The sequence below is a fragment of the Felis catus genome, chromosome A1 (genome assembly GCF_018350175.1).
Source record: "Felis catus isolate Fca126 chromosome A1, F.catus_Fca126_mat1.0, whole genome shotgun sequence".
In the NCBI taxonomy this organism is placed as follows: Eukaryota; Metazoa; Chordata; class Mammalia; order Carnivora; family Felidae; genus Felis; species Felis catus.
In genome coordinates, this window is record NC_058368.1 from 5901511 (window position 1) to 5918606 (window position 17096).

The window sequence follows — 17096 nt, forward strand, 5'->3', positions numbered from 1 at the left end:
CACTGAGAATACTAGTATTCCTACCCTCTTGGCCACACTTGGCTGTAGTGGAGCTTCCATCAAGCTAGGTTGTGATTAAGATAGGGAAGGAGTAGGTCATGGCTACAATGCCATAGACTCTCAATGTTCTTACTGAGTAGTAGGTTTGCTTGAATAAATGTTTCTTCATTTGTCTTTAGGACAATATCCAGAGAAGGTGCAGAGTCATGTTTTTATAATTTTGACCAGTTTTGCTTATCTGGGTGGGAGGCAGGTCCAAGGAGCTCCTCACAACTCCATCCTAAAAGGAACTTTTTGTAAACTTGTGATTTTGCTATATTTGTTACCATTTGAAACTTTTGTCCATTGTTTTTACAGTGAAGGCCTTTAGCTATATTAATGGCAGATCCTTTCTTTTAAATACCAACAAATAACACATACAACTCAAACTCAGTCTTTAAAAAATATGTCCAAGATAAAGGATGTATTTCTAGTAACACCTAATGAAAATTAAATCTGGTTAAAGAAAAATAATTATATTTCACACCTTAATTTATGGCTGTGAACCTATTATACAACAATAACACACTTCATAAATATATCTCCTATATTTAGATGTATTGGACCCATGTTAGTCTGTAGAAAAACTTCATACATAATGTTATTTGGAAAATCGTATATCAGGAAAAGGAGACTTGGTCTAGTAATAAAGCGTATTAAACTTGTGGTATAGTCCAAATTGTAGCATGAGGTTTGGGACGTGAAATAAGAAAATAGACATAAATTTCAAACTTACTAATGGAAGGCACCTATGATTCATTAGAATGATTTTGCTTTCTATCAGACCTGCCAACTCAAATATTTATTAAAAACGAACAATAAAAGCACTAATTCTCAATTTATATATGTCAGACACAAAGAAAATGCTTTCTAAAGATCAACTGTTAAGTGTCAGCTGGATTGTAATTTTATACATATTTTAAAATTCCCTTTTTGTTGCCTTCAGGTCTTTCTTTGGAGACAAACACACACGCGTGCGCGTGCACACACACACACAGAAATACTGGCCCCAGTGAGAAAAACATGCTCTTTGTTGAATATATGAAACAATGAAGCCATTACCATGCTCCAGCATTTTCATGGGCAACCAGAAGAGAATGAAGGAATGGACCAAAGCATTTATGCATTGAAACCAAAATACCTAAAAGAAAACAAAGCAAGAAAGTTATGATAGTATGTTGGTCTAAATCTAAAAATATGTGACATTAGGAAATATACTTGCAGTTTGAAACACGGTTATAAAGCCAAAATGTTTTCCTAGATATGGAAAAATTCCATTTCTTCTAAAAGAAATGACTATGAAATTAAAGGATATTATTTGAAAACTCATTAAATATAAATGTGTAGGATTCAAATATAGAATATTTGTTATAAAAAGTATAAAAACCTAAATTATCCAATGAAAAAGAACCAGAAGTAGTAATTTGTAAAAGAAATAAAAATATTTTTCAATCCTTAAATTGCAGTGTTTTAAATATAATTTCTTTCATGTAATACAATCTGCACCTTTACATCGACACCCAGATTTTGGTCAAAGTAAATTTTAATAAACCATATACAATTTTCTTAAGGGAAATATTAATAATATAAAATCTCTAGGGTCAAACAAGACTACATTGGTTAGGAGATGGTAGAACAACAGCAAAAACAAATCTTTGTTCTTTTGGTTCTAAATGTATCAGTTATTTTTATGTTTGCCAGGAAGACTTACAGATAAAGGACTGGAGGAGAAAAATATGTGGAAAAAAACATATCTGTCCTGTGACCTAAGTTTCCTGAAGTAAAGCTGTTTTTAGGAAAGAATGTAAGAAACTGGTTTAAAAACACAACTGGTGCCAAACTGGAAAACCTCAAGATTCATGGAACATTGGGCAGAATCCACAGAAGTTTCTGTCTCTGTGGAGAAAAATTATCCTTGGACTTAGCACAACTCCTGTCCTTCCTAATATTAAAATGCAGATCCAAAAGGGCTAAATTGTTTCCAGTTAACGTGCTAGTATTCCAGCACAAAACTCAAGAACAGTCATGGTGATACAAAATAAAAAACTTTTGTGCACAGCAAAGGAAGCCATCAGGAAAACAAAAAGGCATCTTACTAAATGGGAGAAGGTATTTATTTGCAAATGATTCATCCAATAAGGAGTAAATTTCCAAAATATATTTTTAAAAAACTTGTACAACACACACACACACACACACACACACACACACACACACACAAACACATAATCGGATTTAAAAATGGGAAGAGAATTTAAATAGACATTTTTCCAAAGAAGACTTACAAATGGCCAACTGACACATGAAAAGATGGTCAACATCACTAATCATCAGAAAAAGGCAAATCAAAACCACAATGAGAGACCACCTTACACCTATCAGAATGGGTAGAATCAAAAAGACAAGAGATAACAAGTGTTGGTGAAGAGATGGAGAAAAAAGAACCCTCGTGCACTATTGGTAGCAATGCAAACTGGTGCAGCCACAATAGAAAACAGTATGGAGTTTTCTCAAAAAATTACATATAGTAATGCCATATGATCTAGTAATACCACTACTGGGTATTTACCCAAGAAAACCAAAAACACTAATTCATACAGATACATGCACCACTATATTTACCGCAGCATTATTTGCAATAGCCAAGATATGGAAGCAACCCAAGTGTCCATCCGTACATGAAGGGATAAAGAAGACATGGTATGTATATACAATGGAATACTGCTCAGCCGTAAAAAAGTAGGAGATCCCACCATTTGCAACAATATGGATGGGCCTAGCGGGTACTATGATAAGTGAAATAAATCAGGCAGAGGATGACAAATACCATATGATTTCACTTATATGTGTAATCTAAGAAATAAATGAACAAACAAAAACCATAAGAAATCAATACAGAGAATACACTGGAAGTAGCCAGAGGAATGGGAGAGTGGAGGCATGGGAAAAATGGGTGAGGGGGGTGAGGCTTCCAGTGTGGAATGAGTAAGTCATGGGGATAAAAGGTAAAGCACAGGGAATATAGTTAATGGTATTATAATAGTGTTGTATGGTGACTGATGGTAGCTACACTTGTATAGAATACATGTAGGTAGAATAATATATAGGCTTCTTGAATCACTGTTTTACACCTGAAACTAATGTAGCATTGTGTGTCAACTATACTTCAATCAATCAATCAATCTAGAGGGAAAAAATATATTCATGGTTATACAAAAATATCTATCCCGTAGGACAAATCCAATTCAGAATTATCAGGCATTAAAAAAAAAGGCAGAAAAACACTACCCAAAATGAGGAAGTAAAAATTAATTAAATCCAACCTACAACCAACACACATATTAAAATTTGCAGATAAGAATGTTGAAAGAGTATAACTCTATTCTTTTCCTTTTTTGAAACAGTATTTATTCTTTATGTTCAAAAGCTTAGTAGGGAGATAGAAAATATAAAAAATTTCCAGATAGAAATTTAATAGATTAAAAACTATAAATTTTGAGATAATAAACTTACTAGACGGCAGTAATGCAGATTCAGCATTGCAGAAGAATTAATGGCATAGATATTGCAGAAGTAATTGAAGACAAAATGATAACAAAACACCCAAACAAAACAAAATTTAACAGAGAGGAGGATGTATAAAACAAAGGTATAGGTTCAATGAAGTTTTGGACAACTTCAAGTGATCTAACATATGTATAATTGGAAGCAACAGAAGGAGAGAAGATAGGCCAGAAAAAATATTTGAAAATACAATAGCTGAAAATTTTCCAAATTTGATGTAAACTATAAACCAAGAAACTTTTTTTGTAAAGGACAAGATGGAAAAAAGTATTTTATTCTTTGGGGGCCACAAGATCTCCATTACAATTACTCAATTCTGCTGTTGTACCTCTACGATAATCATAATGAATTTGTGAATGAACGGTCATGGCTGTTTCCCAATAAAATTTTATGAAATCAGGCAACGGACTAGATTTGGCCTATAGCCCATAGTTTGCTGATTTTTTTTTTAACATTTATTTATTGTTGAGACAGAAAGCATGAGCGAGGGAGGGACAGAGAGAGAGGGAGACACAGAATCTGAAGCAGGTTCCAGGCTCTGAGCTGGCAGCACAAAGCCCGACACAGGGCTCGAACTCACGAACTGTGAGATCATGACCTGAGCTGAGTCAGACCCCTAACCGACTGAGCCCCCGGGGGCCCCCTCATCTTCTTAGTATAAACCTACAGATCCAAATCCTCAGTGCACCCCAAGCACAGGAACCATGAAGAAACAAGTCACCACAATCCAATTGCTCAAATCTGGGGGGAAAAAAATCTTCAAAGCAGCCAGATGAAAAAAGACACATGAAAGGTATAAAGTGAGGATGACAGTAATTCCACATCAAAACAATGCAAGTAAGAAGACAGTCAAAATTACTGAAAGAAATAAACTGTCAAACCTAGAATTTTATGCCAACCAAAAATAACTTTCAAAAATGAAGGTCAAATGAAGACTTTTTGAATTCCATAAAAACTAAGAGTTCACTGCCAGCAGATTTGCTCTACAAGGAATGTTAAAGGAAGCTCTGCAGGCAGAAGGAAATTAGAACACATATTAATGTGAATCCACACAAAGGGTAGAAGATTACTGGAAATAACAAAAGTATGGGTAAAGATTTAAGTGTTTCTCTTACTATTTAAGTCACTTTGAAAAATAATTGTTCAAACACAAGTATTAATATGGTGTGGGGTTGTTAACATATGTAAAAGCAACATGTATGACAACATTAGTCCAAAGGTCAGAAGGAGAGAAATGGAGGTGTACTATTAAGGTTTTTATACTGTATGTGAATTAGTGTATCACTTGAAGTCATACTAAACTAACTTAACAATACATGGTATAAACCCTAAAGCAAATTCTTTAAAGAAAAGAATTATAGCTAAGAAGCCAACAAGGAGATGAAATGGAATTCACAAAAATTAATCCAAAAGAAGTCAGAACAAGAGAAAACAAGGAAACAAATTATAATTAGGAAAAATCAAAAATGTGTAGAAAGATGGTTAAATTTGAACCAAAACACATCAATAAACATACGAAAATGTAAATACTTTAAACACGCAGTATAGAGACATAATATCAGACTGGATAACAAAGACTACAAACTGCCCACTAGAAGACTCAAATAAATAAATAAATAAATGAATGAATGAATGAATGAATGAATAAAAATAAGAGGATGGAAAAGATATATCATAAAAACACTAAAAAAAGTTGGAGTTGTCATATTACTATCAGATAAAATAGACAAGATCAAAGAAGAAAATAGTAAAGGTAATTTCATAATGAAAAAGGGATCAATCAAGACAATATAACAATCCTAAACATTTATACACCTAATAACAGAACTGCAAAATACATGAAGCAAACCTGATAGAACTTCAGAGGGATATAGATGAATCCATGCTTTGGGTTGGAGATTTTAGTTCCTCTCCAACTGAGTAATTAGAAAATTAATGTAGAAGAATGTAGAAGTTTGAACACTACGAAGTTGACCTCATTTAACATTCTGTCCAAGTAAAGATGAAATATTTATCAGATAGACCATATTCTGAGCCATGAAGTAAGACTCAATACAGTGTGTGTTGGGCACTGAGGAGGGCACCTGTTGGGATGAGCACTGAGTATTGTATGGAAACCAATTTGACAATAAATATTATAAATTATATAATTATATTATAAAATCATAATACATATAATACATATTATAAATTATATATTATAATTATATTGTAAATTATATTTAATATATGGGTGCCTGGGTGGCTCAGTGGGTTAAGTGTATGACTTCCCCACTCATGCTCTGTGTCTGTCTCCCAAAATTGAATAAAAGTTAAAAAAAATTTTTAATTGTATTTAATATAAAAAAAAGACCCATGTTTCTTCCAGGCATCTATATATTTTTTTAATTGAAGCACAATTAACATAGTGTTATATTAGTTTTAAGTGTACAATATAATGACTAATAATTCTAAACACTATTCAGTGCTCATTATGATAAGTGTACTCTTGATTCTCTATTTTACCCATTCTCTTACCCACCTCTCATCTGGAAACCACCAGTTCATTCTCTGTATTTAAGAGTCTACTTTTTGACTCTTTTTTCCTTTGTTCACTTGTTTCTTAGATTCCACATATGAATAAAATCATATGGGATTTGTCTTTCTCTGACTGACTTATTTCACTTAGCATTATACCCTGTAGGTCCATCCGTGTTGTTGCAAATGGCAAGATTTCATTCTTTTTATAGTTGAGTAATAGTCCATTGCTTATGTATACCACATCTTCTTTACCCATTTGTCTACTGATGGACACTTGGGTTGCTTCCATATCTTGGCTATTGCAGATAATGCTGCAATAAATATATGGGTGCATAGGGATTAATATGCAAAATATATAAAGAACAAGTAAGTTTTTTTATGAGCGTAAGTTCAACTCAATACCAAGAAAACAAATAATGTGATTTAAAAATGGGCAGAGGATGGGCATGCATGCTGGTGCAGCCACTCTGGAAAACTCAAAAAACTAAAAATAGAACTACCCTACGACCCAGCAATTGATGGGATACAAGTGTGCTGTTTCGAAGGGACACATGCACCCCCATTTTATAGAGCACTATCGACAATAGCCAAAGTATGGAAAGAGCCCAAATGTCCATCGATGGATGAATGGATAAAGATGTGGCATATGTATACAATGGAGTATTACTCGGCAATCAAAAAGAATGAAAGCTTGCCATTTGCAACTACGTGGATGGAACTGGAGGGTATTATGCTAAGTGAAATTAGAGAAAGACAAAAATGATATGACTTCACTCATATGAGGACTTTAAGAGACAAAACAGATGAACATAAGGGACGGGAAGCAAAAATAATATAAAAACAGGGAGGGGGACAAAACATAAGAGACTCTTAAATAAGGAGAACAAACAGAGGGTTACTGGAGGGGTTGAGGGAGGGGGGATGGGCTAAATGGGTAAGGAATCTACTCCTGAAATCATTCTTGCACTACATGCTAACTAATTTGGATGTAAATTAAAAAAAAAAAAAAAAATGGGCAGAGCGCCTGAATAGACATTTTCTCAAAGAAGGCATACAGATGGCTGACACATGAAAAGATGTTCAACATCACCAGTCATCATGGAAATGCAAGTCAAAACCACAATGAGATATCAATTTATACCTGTCAAATGGCTGAATGAAAAACACTCATGAAATAACAAGTGTTGGCGAGAATGTAGAGAAAAAGGAACCTTCATGTGCTGTATAAATGCAAATTGGTACACCCATCGTGGAAAACAGTATGACAGGTACTCAAAATATTAAAAATGTAATTGTCATGTGGTCTAATGGCACTTACTGTGGTATTTACCCAAATGGTACTTACCCAAAGAAAGCAAAAATACTAATTTGAAAAGATACTTGCAGGTGTCTATATATTTTTAAAGCTTCACTAATGACTGGGATGCAGTTAGGTTTACTCTAAATCTCAACTCCGTGATCCCAGGAAGAAAGCATTCCAGAAGAATCGCTTGTCTCCTCTAAAAATAGGCCTGAGTCCCTCATTTGTATTTTCCAGGATTGCCCCAATGCACAGCATGCCTCCTGAAGCTGCTCTGTGCACAGTCTGTGGGACCACACATGGTGCCTTGCTTCTTTTTCTTTAGTTTTCCTCTGCCACATATTATTTAAATCTCAGTTCCCTAGATAAACTAAACTACAAGGTAAATGATTGAACAAGGCTGCCTTCCTTGGTTTTTAAATTATTTTTTTTAAGCATCAGAAAAGGAAAAGAGGTACCTTTGGAGTTGAGATGAAAACCTGCATTAAATCTTCTGTTTACCTTTGTGTTGAAAATTTTCCCTGCCTGAGAAATCCTATAGAGTTGTGGGCACCTAAGCAGGCTCTTCTCACTGCAACACTGTTCAAAGATTCCCAGAGTAAGAGGTGGTAATGAAGTGAAAATCTACATAGAAAACAAGGATTTATTAAACAGAACTTTTAGTCTGTAACTAAATTAATAATATTGTCACAATGTCACTTTCCTGACTTTGATAATGTATTACTACTATTAAGATATCATTATGGGGGAAGCTGGTTGAAGGATACACAGAACTATTTTTGCATCTTCTGGTAAGTCTTAAACTATTTAAAAATAAAAATTACTGGGGTGCCTGGGTGGCTCAGTCGGTTGAGCGTCTGACTTCTGCTTAGGTCATGATCTCGTGGTTCCTGGGTTCAAGCCCCCCACAGGGCTTGGTGCTGACCGCTCAGGGCCTGGAGCCTGCTTCGGATTCTGTCTCCTGCTCTCTTTGCCCCTCCCCCACTTGCACTCTGTCTTTCAATGGCTCTCAAAAGTGAATAAATAATAAACAATTTTAAAAATAAATAAAAATAAAAATTATTTACAAAGAAGATATTAATAGGTCACATAGATTCAAACACATTACCAAATCACGACTTAATTTTCTGATCCAACCCTTTGGTTCAGGCGGTTATAACTGTGTAAATGTTGCTTTATGAGCATAAAATGAATACATTTTTCTTCTGCTTAATGAGGATAAGACAAATTGACTACCTAGATATTTTAATAGGCATAATACTGCCCAATATATCTACCAATAATGACATCCGTATCCCTCATAAGAACCAGTTGTTTAAAAATTTTTTTAATGTTTATTTTTGAGAGAGAGCGAGTGAACATGAGCAGGGGAGGGGCAGAGAGAGAGGGAGACACAGAACCTGAAGCAGGCTCCAGGCTCCGAGCCATCAGCACAGAGCCCGACACAGGGCTTGAATCCACAAACTGTGAGATCATGACCTGAGCTGAAGTCCGACGCTTAACTGACTGAGCCACCTAGGGGCCCCAACAACCAGTTGTTTTCTAAGCTAGTTCACTTGACAGGACTGGCACATAGTAATTACTCAGTAAATACTTTTGTGAATGTTAGATTAAACAAAAAATATATAAAAAAAATTCTTTATCTTGATAATAATCAGAAACAAAGAGATGTTTCCCAGTCACTTACTCTTCAAATATTTTGTTAACAATCATTATGCCAGCAACCGTATTAAATGAAAAGTACATGACCCTTAAAAAGTTCTGGACCTTGTCAGGGAGGGAATGCTGTAACAGCAGATACAATAACATGAGAAAAATGGGGAAGTAAGGGAAAAGTTTAAGAAGGAGAAAGGGGAGAAAAGGAGAGGAGAATAGCAGGAAGACGGAAGTGCATGAACTATGTCCATTGAGAACTGAGAAGTGCTTTCAAAAAGACTCCTTGGATAAAGGACTCTTGAAGCTCACCAGAATTTACATGTTTCTGCTCCATTTGGTTTCAGTGCCTTTGCCAGTTTAACCAGGGATTCTTCACAAAGAGCGACAAGGCTCACTGAGCAAGTGCTTTTCACACCTCTGGGCCTCTTATGTTTGCTGTTGTCTCATTGGCCAAATCAAGTCACATGACCAAACCCAGAGTCGGTGTGGGTGGGTACACCAAAGTTGTGGATACACCACCTGGGGGACATTTACTGTAACAATCTAACAACATGCGACTCATGTAGATTTTCTAGAATTTTGTACAAAATATTGACAGCAACTAAATAAAGCATTACTTCTTTTTCAGTTCTTTTGTTTTGTTTGGTTTTTGACTCATTGCACTGGCTAGGACCTACATATGATGTTGAATCGAAGTGGTAAGAACGTCCATTCTTCTTGACCTTAGGGGAACAGGTTTTGCCGTTAGGTATGATGTTAGCTGTAGGTTTTTCAGAGAAGCACTTTTCTTAGTGCTTCTCAGAATGAGTGATAAATTCTCTCAAGTGTCTTTACTGCATTTGCTGAGATGATTATATGGTTCTTCCTTTTATATCTTTTTGTTTGTTTGTTTGTTTTTAGAGACAGCAAGTGCATGTGCAGAGGTGAGGGGCATAGTGGGGGAGAGAGAGAATCTTAAGCTGGCCCTGCGCTCAGCACAGAGGTCATAACCTGAGCAGAAATCAAGAGTCTGCCACTCAACTGACTGAGCCACCCAGGTGCCCCTTCCTTTTAAATCTTATAAAAAGGTGTATTAACGCTGAATATTAAATAGTAAACCAAACTGCCTTTCTGAGATAAATCCTAATTTGTCAAAAAGTTTTTTATATTGCTGGATTTGATTTGCTAGAATTTTTTGCATCTGCAATCTTTAGGGATATGCGATTAGAATATTCTACTCTATTTTGTCTGGTTTGATATCTGGGTAATACTGCGTCATAAATCAGTTGGGGTATTTCCTCCTCCCTTTTCTGGAAAAATTTGTCTATATTTGTTTTGTTAATACTTCTGAAGGTTTTCTTTAATATATGGGAAGGTTTTTAACTAAGAATTTAAAATTTTTTTAATAGATATGGGGCTGTTACGGTTATCTATATCTTCTTGGGTGATATTTAGTAGTTTGTGTCTTTCAAGGAATTTGTCAATTTTATTCAAAATGTAAAATAGGTCATAAATATTCTTATATTTGCTGATAGTCATTTGTTATCTGTAAGACCTGTAGACCCCTCTACCATTCATTCCTAATATTGGTTAATTTCTATCTTCTTTTTATAGTGTGCTTGATCAGTCTGAATAGAGATTTATCAACCTCATTTGTCTTGTTTTAAGAACCAGTTTTTACTGCTTGTTTTTTTTTTTGTTTTTTGTTTTTTTTGTTTTTTTGCTTTACACTTATTTTAATCATGCTGTTTTCTTTTATGTTTATTTTGCTTTGTTTATTCTGGACTTCTTTGAATCTTCCTTTTCTAGTTTCTTCAGGTTGGAGCTTGATGTTAGACCCTAAATTACTGGTATAAGCATTTAAAAAATGTAAGTGTTCTCTAAGCACTGCTTTAGCTACATCTCACGTAATTTGAAAATTTTTGTTTTATTTTTTCTGTTCAAAATATCTCCTAAATATTCCTGTGATTTCTTCTGTGACCATGATGTATTTAGAAGTGTGTTCGTTAATTATCAAATATGTGGGTATTTTCCTAAGGAATTACTGTTATTCCTTTATTGTTTATTGTTACTGCTATGTAGTTTAAATCCACTGAGATCAAAAGAACATCTCCTATGTGATTTTAATCCTTTTCAATTTACTAAGACTTGCCTTATCACCCAGCATGTAGTCTATTGATGAATGTTTTATATGCAACTTGAAAAGATTGTGTATTTTGTTGTTGAGTAGAATTTTCTATAAACGTCAAAGGAAAGTTCTTTTACTGAGGTATAGTTGACTCCTAATGCTACATTAGTTATACAACATAGCAGGCAACAACTCTGTACATTATGCTGTGCTCACTTCAAGTGTAACCACCCCTTATCACCACACAGCACTATTAGGATATCATTGACTGTATTCACTCTGCTGTACCTTTCATCCCATGACTTATTCATTCGTAACTGGAAACCTGTATCTTCCACCCACCTTTATGCATTTTGCCCATCCCCCAGCCCTCTGACAACTACCGGATTATGCTCTGTATTCATGGATCTGTTTTGGCTTTGTTGCTGTTGTTAATTTGTTCACTTGTTCTGTTTTTAGATTCCACATGTAAGTGAAGTCATGTGGTATTTGTCTTTCTCTGACTTATTTCACTGAGTATAATACCGGCTAGGTCCATCCGTGTTGTTACAAATGGCAAGATCACAGTCTTTTTTTTTTTTTTATGACTGAGTAATATCCTTTTGTGTGTATATACATCATCTTTATCCGTTCATCTGTGGGTGGACACTTGGGTTGCTTCCACGTCTGGGTATTGTAAATAATGCCACAACAAACATAGGGGTCCACATATCTTTCAGAATTAGTGTTTTCATTTCTTTGGGTGAATAACTAGTAGTGAAATGACTAGATCCTGTGATATTTTTATTTTTAATTTCTTGGGGAAACTCTATACTTTTTTCCACAATGCTTGCACCGATTTAAATTCCTAATGGGGATTTCCCTATTGGTTCCCTTTTCTCCACATCCTTGCCAACACTTGTTATTTCCTGTCTTTTTGTTATTAGCCATTCTGATATGTGTGAGGTGATATCTCATTGTGGTTTTGATCTGCGTTTTCCTGATAATCACTAATGTTAAACATCTTTTAATGTTGTCTGTTGGCCATCTGCGTGTCTTCTTTGGAAAAAGGTCTTTTCAGGTCCTCTGCCCATTTTTTAATCAGATTTTTTTTATGTCGAGTTGTATAAATTCTTTACATATTCTGTATATTCCTTATTGCAATGTCTTGCATATATGTTCTAGGTTACCTTTTTGTTTTATTAATGGTTTCTTTTGCTCTACATTTTATTTTGGTAGAGTCACAATAGCTTATTTTTCTTTTGTTTCCCTTGCCTGGAGAGGTATATCCTTAAATATGTTGCTAAGGATGATGTCCAAGAAATTATTGCCTATGCTTTCTTTTAGGAACTTTATGGTTTCAGTTCTCACTTTTAGATCTTTAATCCACTTTGAGTTTTTGTGTATGGTGTTAAGAAAGTGGTCTAGTTTCATTCTTTTGCATGTAGCTGTCTTGAAAAGACTGTCTTTCTTCATTCTTGCCTCCTTTGTTGTAGATTAATTGGCCGTTTAAATGTGGATTTATTTCTGGGCTTTCTATCCTGTCCCATTGACCTACGTATCTGTGTACGTGCTGGTGCCATACTGTCTTGATTACTATAGCTTTTAGTATATCTTGAAATCTGGAATTTTTATGCCTCCAGCTTTGCTGTTCTTTCTCAATATTGCTTTGGCTGTTCAAGGTCTCTTGTGGGTCCATACAAATTTTAGGATTGTTTGTTCTAGTTCTGTGAAAAATGCTATTGGTATTGATGGGGACTGCCTTGAATCCATAGATTGCTTTGGGTAGTCTGACATTCTAATGGTATGAATTCTTCCCAATCTATGAGCATAGTATAATTTCTTCGTGCCATCTTCAGTTTCTTTCATCAGTGACTCACAGTTTTCAGAGTATGGTTCTTTCATCTCATTAGCTATCTTTATTCTTAGATATTTTATTCCTTTTGGTACAGTGTAAAATGGGATTATTTCCTTAATTTCTCTTTCTGCTACTTTATTATTTGTGTATAAAAACATATTTCTGTAGATTAATTTTGTATCCTACAACTCTATTGAATTCATTTATTCTAAAAGTTTTTTTGGTGGCAGCTTTAGAGTTTTTACGTATAGTGTTGTCATCTGTAAATAGTAACAGCTTTTCTTTCCATTTTCAATTTCTTATGCCTTTTATTTCTTTTTCTTATCTGATTATGTGGCTAGGACTTCCAGTACTATGTTGAATAAAAGTGGTTAGAGTGAACATCATCGTCATGTTGCTCGTCTTAGAGGAAAAGCTGTTTTTCACCACTGAGTATGACATATCAGGTGTGGGTGTGTCATACGTGGCCTTTGTTATGTTGATGTATGTTCCCTCTAAACACACTTGAGAATTTTTATCATGAATGATGTTGAATTTTGTTAAAAATTTTTTCTGTATCTATTGAGATGGTCATATAATTTTATCCTTCGTTTCGTTAATATGGTGTATGACATTGATTGATTTGCAAATATTGAAACATCCTTACATCCCTGGAATTAATCCCACTCAGTCATGGTGAGTAACTGTTTTAATGTATTGTTTAACATGGTTTGCTAATGTTTTATTAAATATTTTCATCTATGTTTATCAGGTATATTGGTTTGTAGAGTTCTTTTTATACAGTGTCTTTGTCTGTTTTTGGTATCCAGGTAATGCTGGCTCATAGAATGCATTTGGGAGCTTTCCTTCCTCTTGTTGGGATGGTTGGAGGAGAAAATTGTTTGGTAGAGTCTTTAAATGTTTGGTAGAGTTCACCTGTGAATCCATCTAGTCCTAGATTTATTCGTTAGGAATTTTTGATTACTGATTCAATTTTGTTACTAGTACTGTGTTCAGAATTTCTGTTTGTTCTTAATTCAGTTTTGAGAAGTTATATATTTCTAGGAATTTATCCATTTCTTGTAGGTGGCCCAATTTGTTGGCATATAATTTCTCATAGTAGTCTCTTATAATCCTTTATATTTCTGTGGTGTTTATTACTTCTAATTTCTGATTTTATTCATTGGAGTCCTCTTTTTTCTTGATGATTCTGGCTAAAGGTTTATCAAATTTGTTTATTTTTTCAAAGAACTAACTCTTGGTTTCCATGATCTTTTTTATGTATATGTATGTATGTATATATATTTATTCTCTGTTTCATTTATTTTTTTTCTGTTCTTTATTATTTCTTTCCTTCTACTGACTTTGGATTTTGTTCTTTTTCTGGGTCCATGACATATAAGCTTAGATTGTTTATTAGAGATTTTTCTTATTTCTTGAGGTAGGTGTGTATGGTTAGAAATTTCCCTCTTTAGATCTTCTTCGATGCATCCCAAAGATTTTGGACTATTGTGTTTTCATTTTCATTTGCTCCGTGTATTTTTTTTAAATGTTTTAATGTTTATTCACTTTTGAGAGAAACAGAGCACAAGCAGGGGAGGGGCAGAGAGAGAGGGAGACACAGAATATGAAGCAGACTCCAGGCTCCGAGCTGTGAGCACAGAGCCCAGTTGGGGCTCGAAATCACAAACTGCGAGATCATGACCTGAGCCAAAGTTGGATGCTTAACCAACTGAGCCACCCCGGGCATCCCATGCCTCCATGTATTTTTTAATTTTCCATTTGATTTATTTCTTGACCTATTGGTTATTTAGTAGCATGTTGTTTAAAATCTATGGTTTGTGCTTTTTCCAAAGAGTTTTTTTCTTATAATTGATTTCTAGTGTCATACTATTATGGTTGGAAAAGATATTTGATATGATTTTAATCTTACTAAATTATTGAGACTTGTTTTGTGGTTTAATATATGATCTACCTAGGAAAATGTTCCATGTGCGCTTGAAAAGAATGTGTATTCTGTTGTTTTTGGATGGAATGTTCTGTATGTATCTGTTGAGTCTATCTAGTCAAATGTGTCATTAAAGACCCTGTTTCTTATTGATTTTCTGCCTGAATGATCTATCTATTGAGGTAAATGTGGTGTTAAAGTACCTACTATTATTGTGTTGCTGTTAGTTTCTCACTTTATGTATGTTAATATTTGCTTTATGTATTTAGGTGCTCCAATGTTGGGTGCACAGATATTTATAATGGTTATATCTTCTTCTTGGATTGATTCCTTTATCATTATGCAATGCCCCTCTCTGTCTATTGTTACAGTCTTTATTTTAAAGTTTATTTAATCTGGGGCACCTGGGTGGCTCAGTCGGTTGAGCATCTGACTTCGGCTCAGGTCATGATCTCACGGTTCGTGGGTTCAGGTCCCACGTCAGGCTCTGTGCTGACAGCTCAGAGCCTGGAGCCTGCTTTGGATTCTGTGACTCCCTCTCTCTCTGCCCCTCCCCTGCTCACGCTCTGTCACTCTCTCTCTTTCAAAAATAAATAAACATTTTTAAAAAAGACTTTAAAGCTCATTTAATCTAATATAAGTATTATGGCTTTTTTCCCCCCATACCATTTGCATGGTATGTTTTTCCATCTCTTCACTTTCAGTCTGTATGTGTTTAAGTCTGAACTTTCTTACAGGCAGCATATAGATGGGTCTTTTGTTTTGTTTTTATCAATTCCATTATCCCTTGTCTGTCTATTTATTTATTTTGAATATGAAATTTATTGTCAAATTGGTTTCCATATAAAACCTAGTACTCATCCCAATAGGTGCCCCCCTCAATGCGCATCACCCACTGTCCCCTCCCTCCTACCCCCCATCAACCCTCAGTGTATTCTCAGTTTTTTAAGAGTCTCTTATGCTTTGGCTCCCTCCATCTCTTTTTTTTCCCCCATCCCCTTCCCCATGGTCTTCTGTTAAGTTTCTCAGGATCCACATAAGAGTGAAAACATATGGTATCTTTCTCTGTATGAGTTATTTCACTTAGCATAATAATCTCCAGTTCCATCCACGTTGCTACAAAAGGCCATATTTCATTCTTTCTCATTGCCACGTAGTATTCCATTGTGTATCTAAACCACAATTTCTTTATCCATTAATCAGTTGATGGACATTTAGGCTCTTGCCATAATCTGGCTATTGTTGAAAGTGCTGCTATAAACATTGGGGTACAAGTGCTCCTATGCATCAGCACTCCTGTATCCCTTGGGTAAATTCCTAGCAGTGCTATTTCTGGGTCATAGGGTAGACCTATTTTTAATTTTTTGAGGAACCTCCACACTGTCTTCCAGAGTGGCTGCACCAGTTTGCATTCCCACCAACTGTGCAAGAGGGTTCCCGTTTCTCCACATCATCGCCAGCATCTATAGTCTCCTGATTTGTTCATTTTAGCCACTCTGACTGGTGTGAGGTGATATCTCACTGTGGTTTTGATTTGTATTTCCCTGATGAGGAGTGACGTTGAGCATCTTTTCATGTGCCTGTTGGCCATCTGGATGTCTTCTTTAAAGAAGTGTCCATTCATGTCTTCTGCCCATTTCTTCACTGGATTATTTGTTTTTCAGGTGAGGAGTTTGGTGAGTTCTTTACAGATTTTGGATACTAGCCCTTTGTCTGATATGTCATTTGCAAATATCTTTTCCCATTCTATCTGTTGCCTTTTAGTTTTGTTGATTGTTTCCTTTGCAGTGCAGAAACTTTTTATCTTCGTGTGGTCCCAGTAGTTCATTTTTGCTTTTAATTCCCTTGCCTTTGGAGATGTGTCGAGTAAGAAATTGCTGCGGCTGAGGTCAGAGAAGTTTTTTTTTCCTGCTTTCTCCTCTAGGGATTTGATGGTTTCCTGTCTCACATTCAGGTCCTTCATCCATTTTGAGTTTATTTTTGTGAATGGTGTAAGAAAGTGGTCTAGTTTCATCCTTCTGCATGTCACTGTCCAGTTCTCCCAGCACCATTTGTTAGAGTCTTTTTTCCATTGGATATTCTTTCCTGCTTTGTCAAAGATTAGTTGGCCATACTTTTGTGGGTCCAGTTCTGGAATCTCTATTCC

General features: G+C 35.2%; 1 protein-coding gene across 18 annotated transcripts in view; it reads right to left on the bottom strand.

The window, feature by feature from the left end:
• The window catches only part of LOC101096779 (phospholipid-transporting ATPase IB-like), a 216630-nt gene that overhangs the window by 58710 nt on the left and 140824 nt on the right, over positions 1 to 17096 (bottom strand). For 14 of the 18 annotated variants that reach the window (XM_045044103.1, XM_045043975.1, XM_045043970.1 and 11 more), the window contains 2 exons: positions 7925 to 8047; positions 1102 to 1180 (listed from right to left, as the gene is read on the bottom strand). In XM_045044103.1, the coding sequence (XP_044900038.1) occupies positions 1102 to 1180; positions 7925 to 8047 (202 nt within the window). The remainder of the gene's footprint in view (positions 1 to 1101; positions 1181 to 7924; positions 8048 to 17096) is intronic. The other 4 variants (XM_045044198.1, XR_006589310.1, XR_006589332.1 and 1 more) reach the window with 2 other exon arrangements.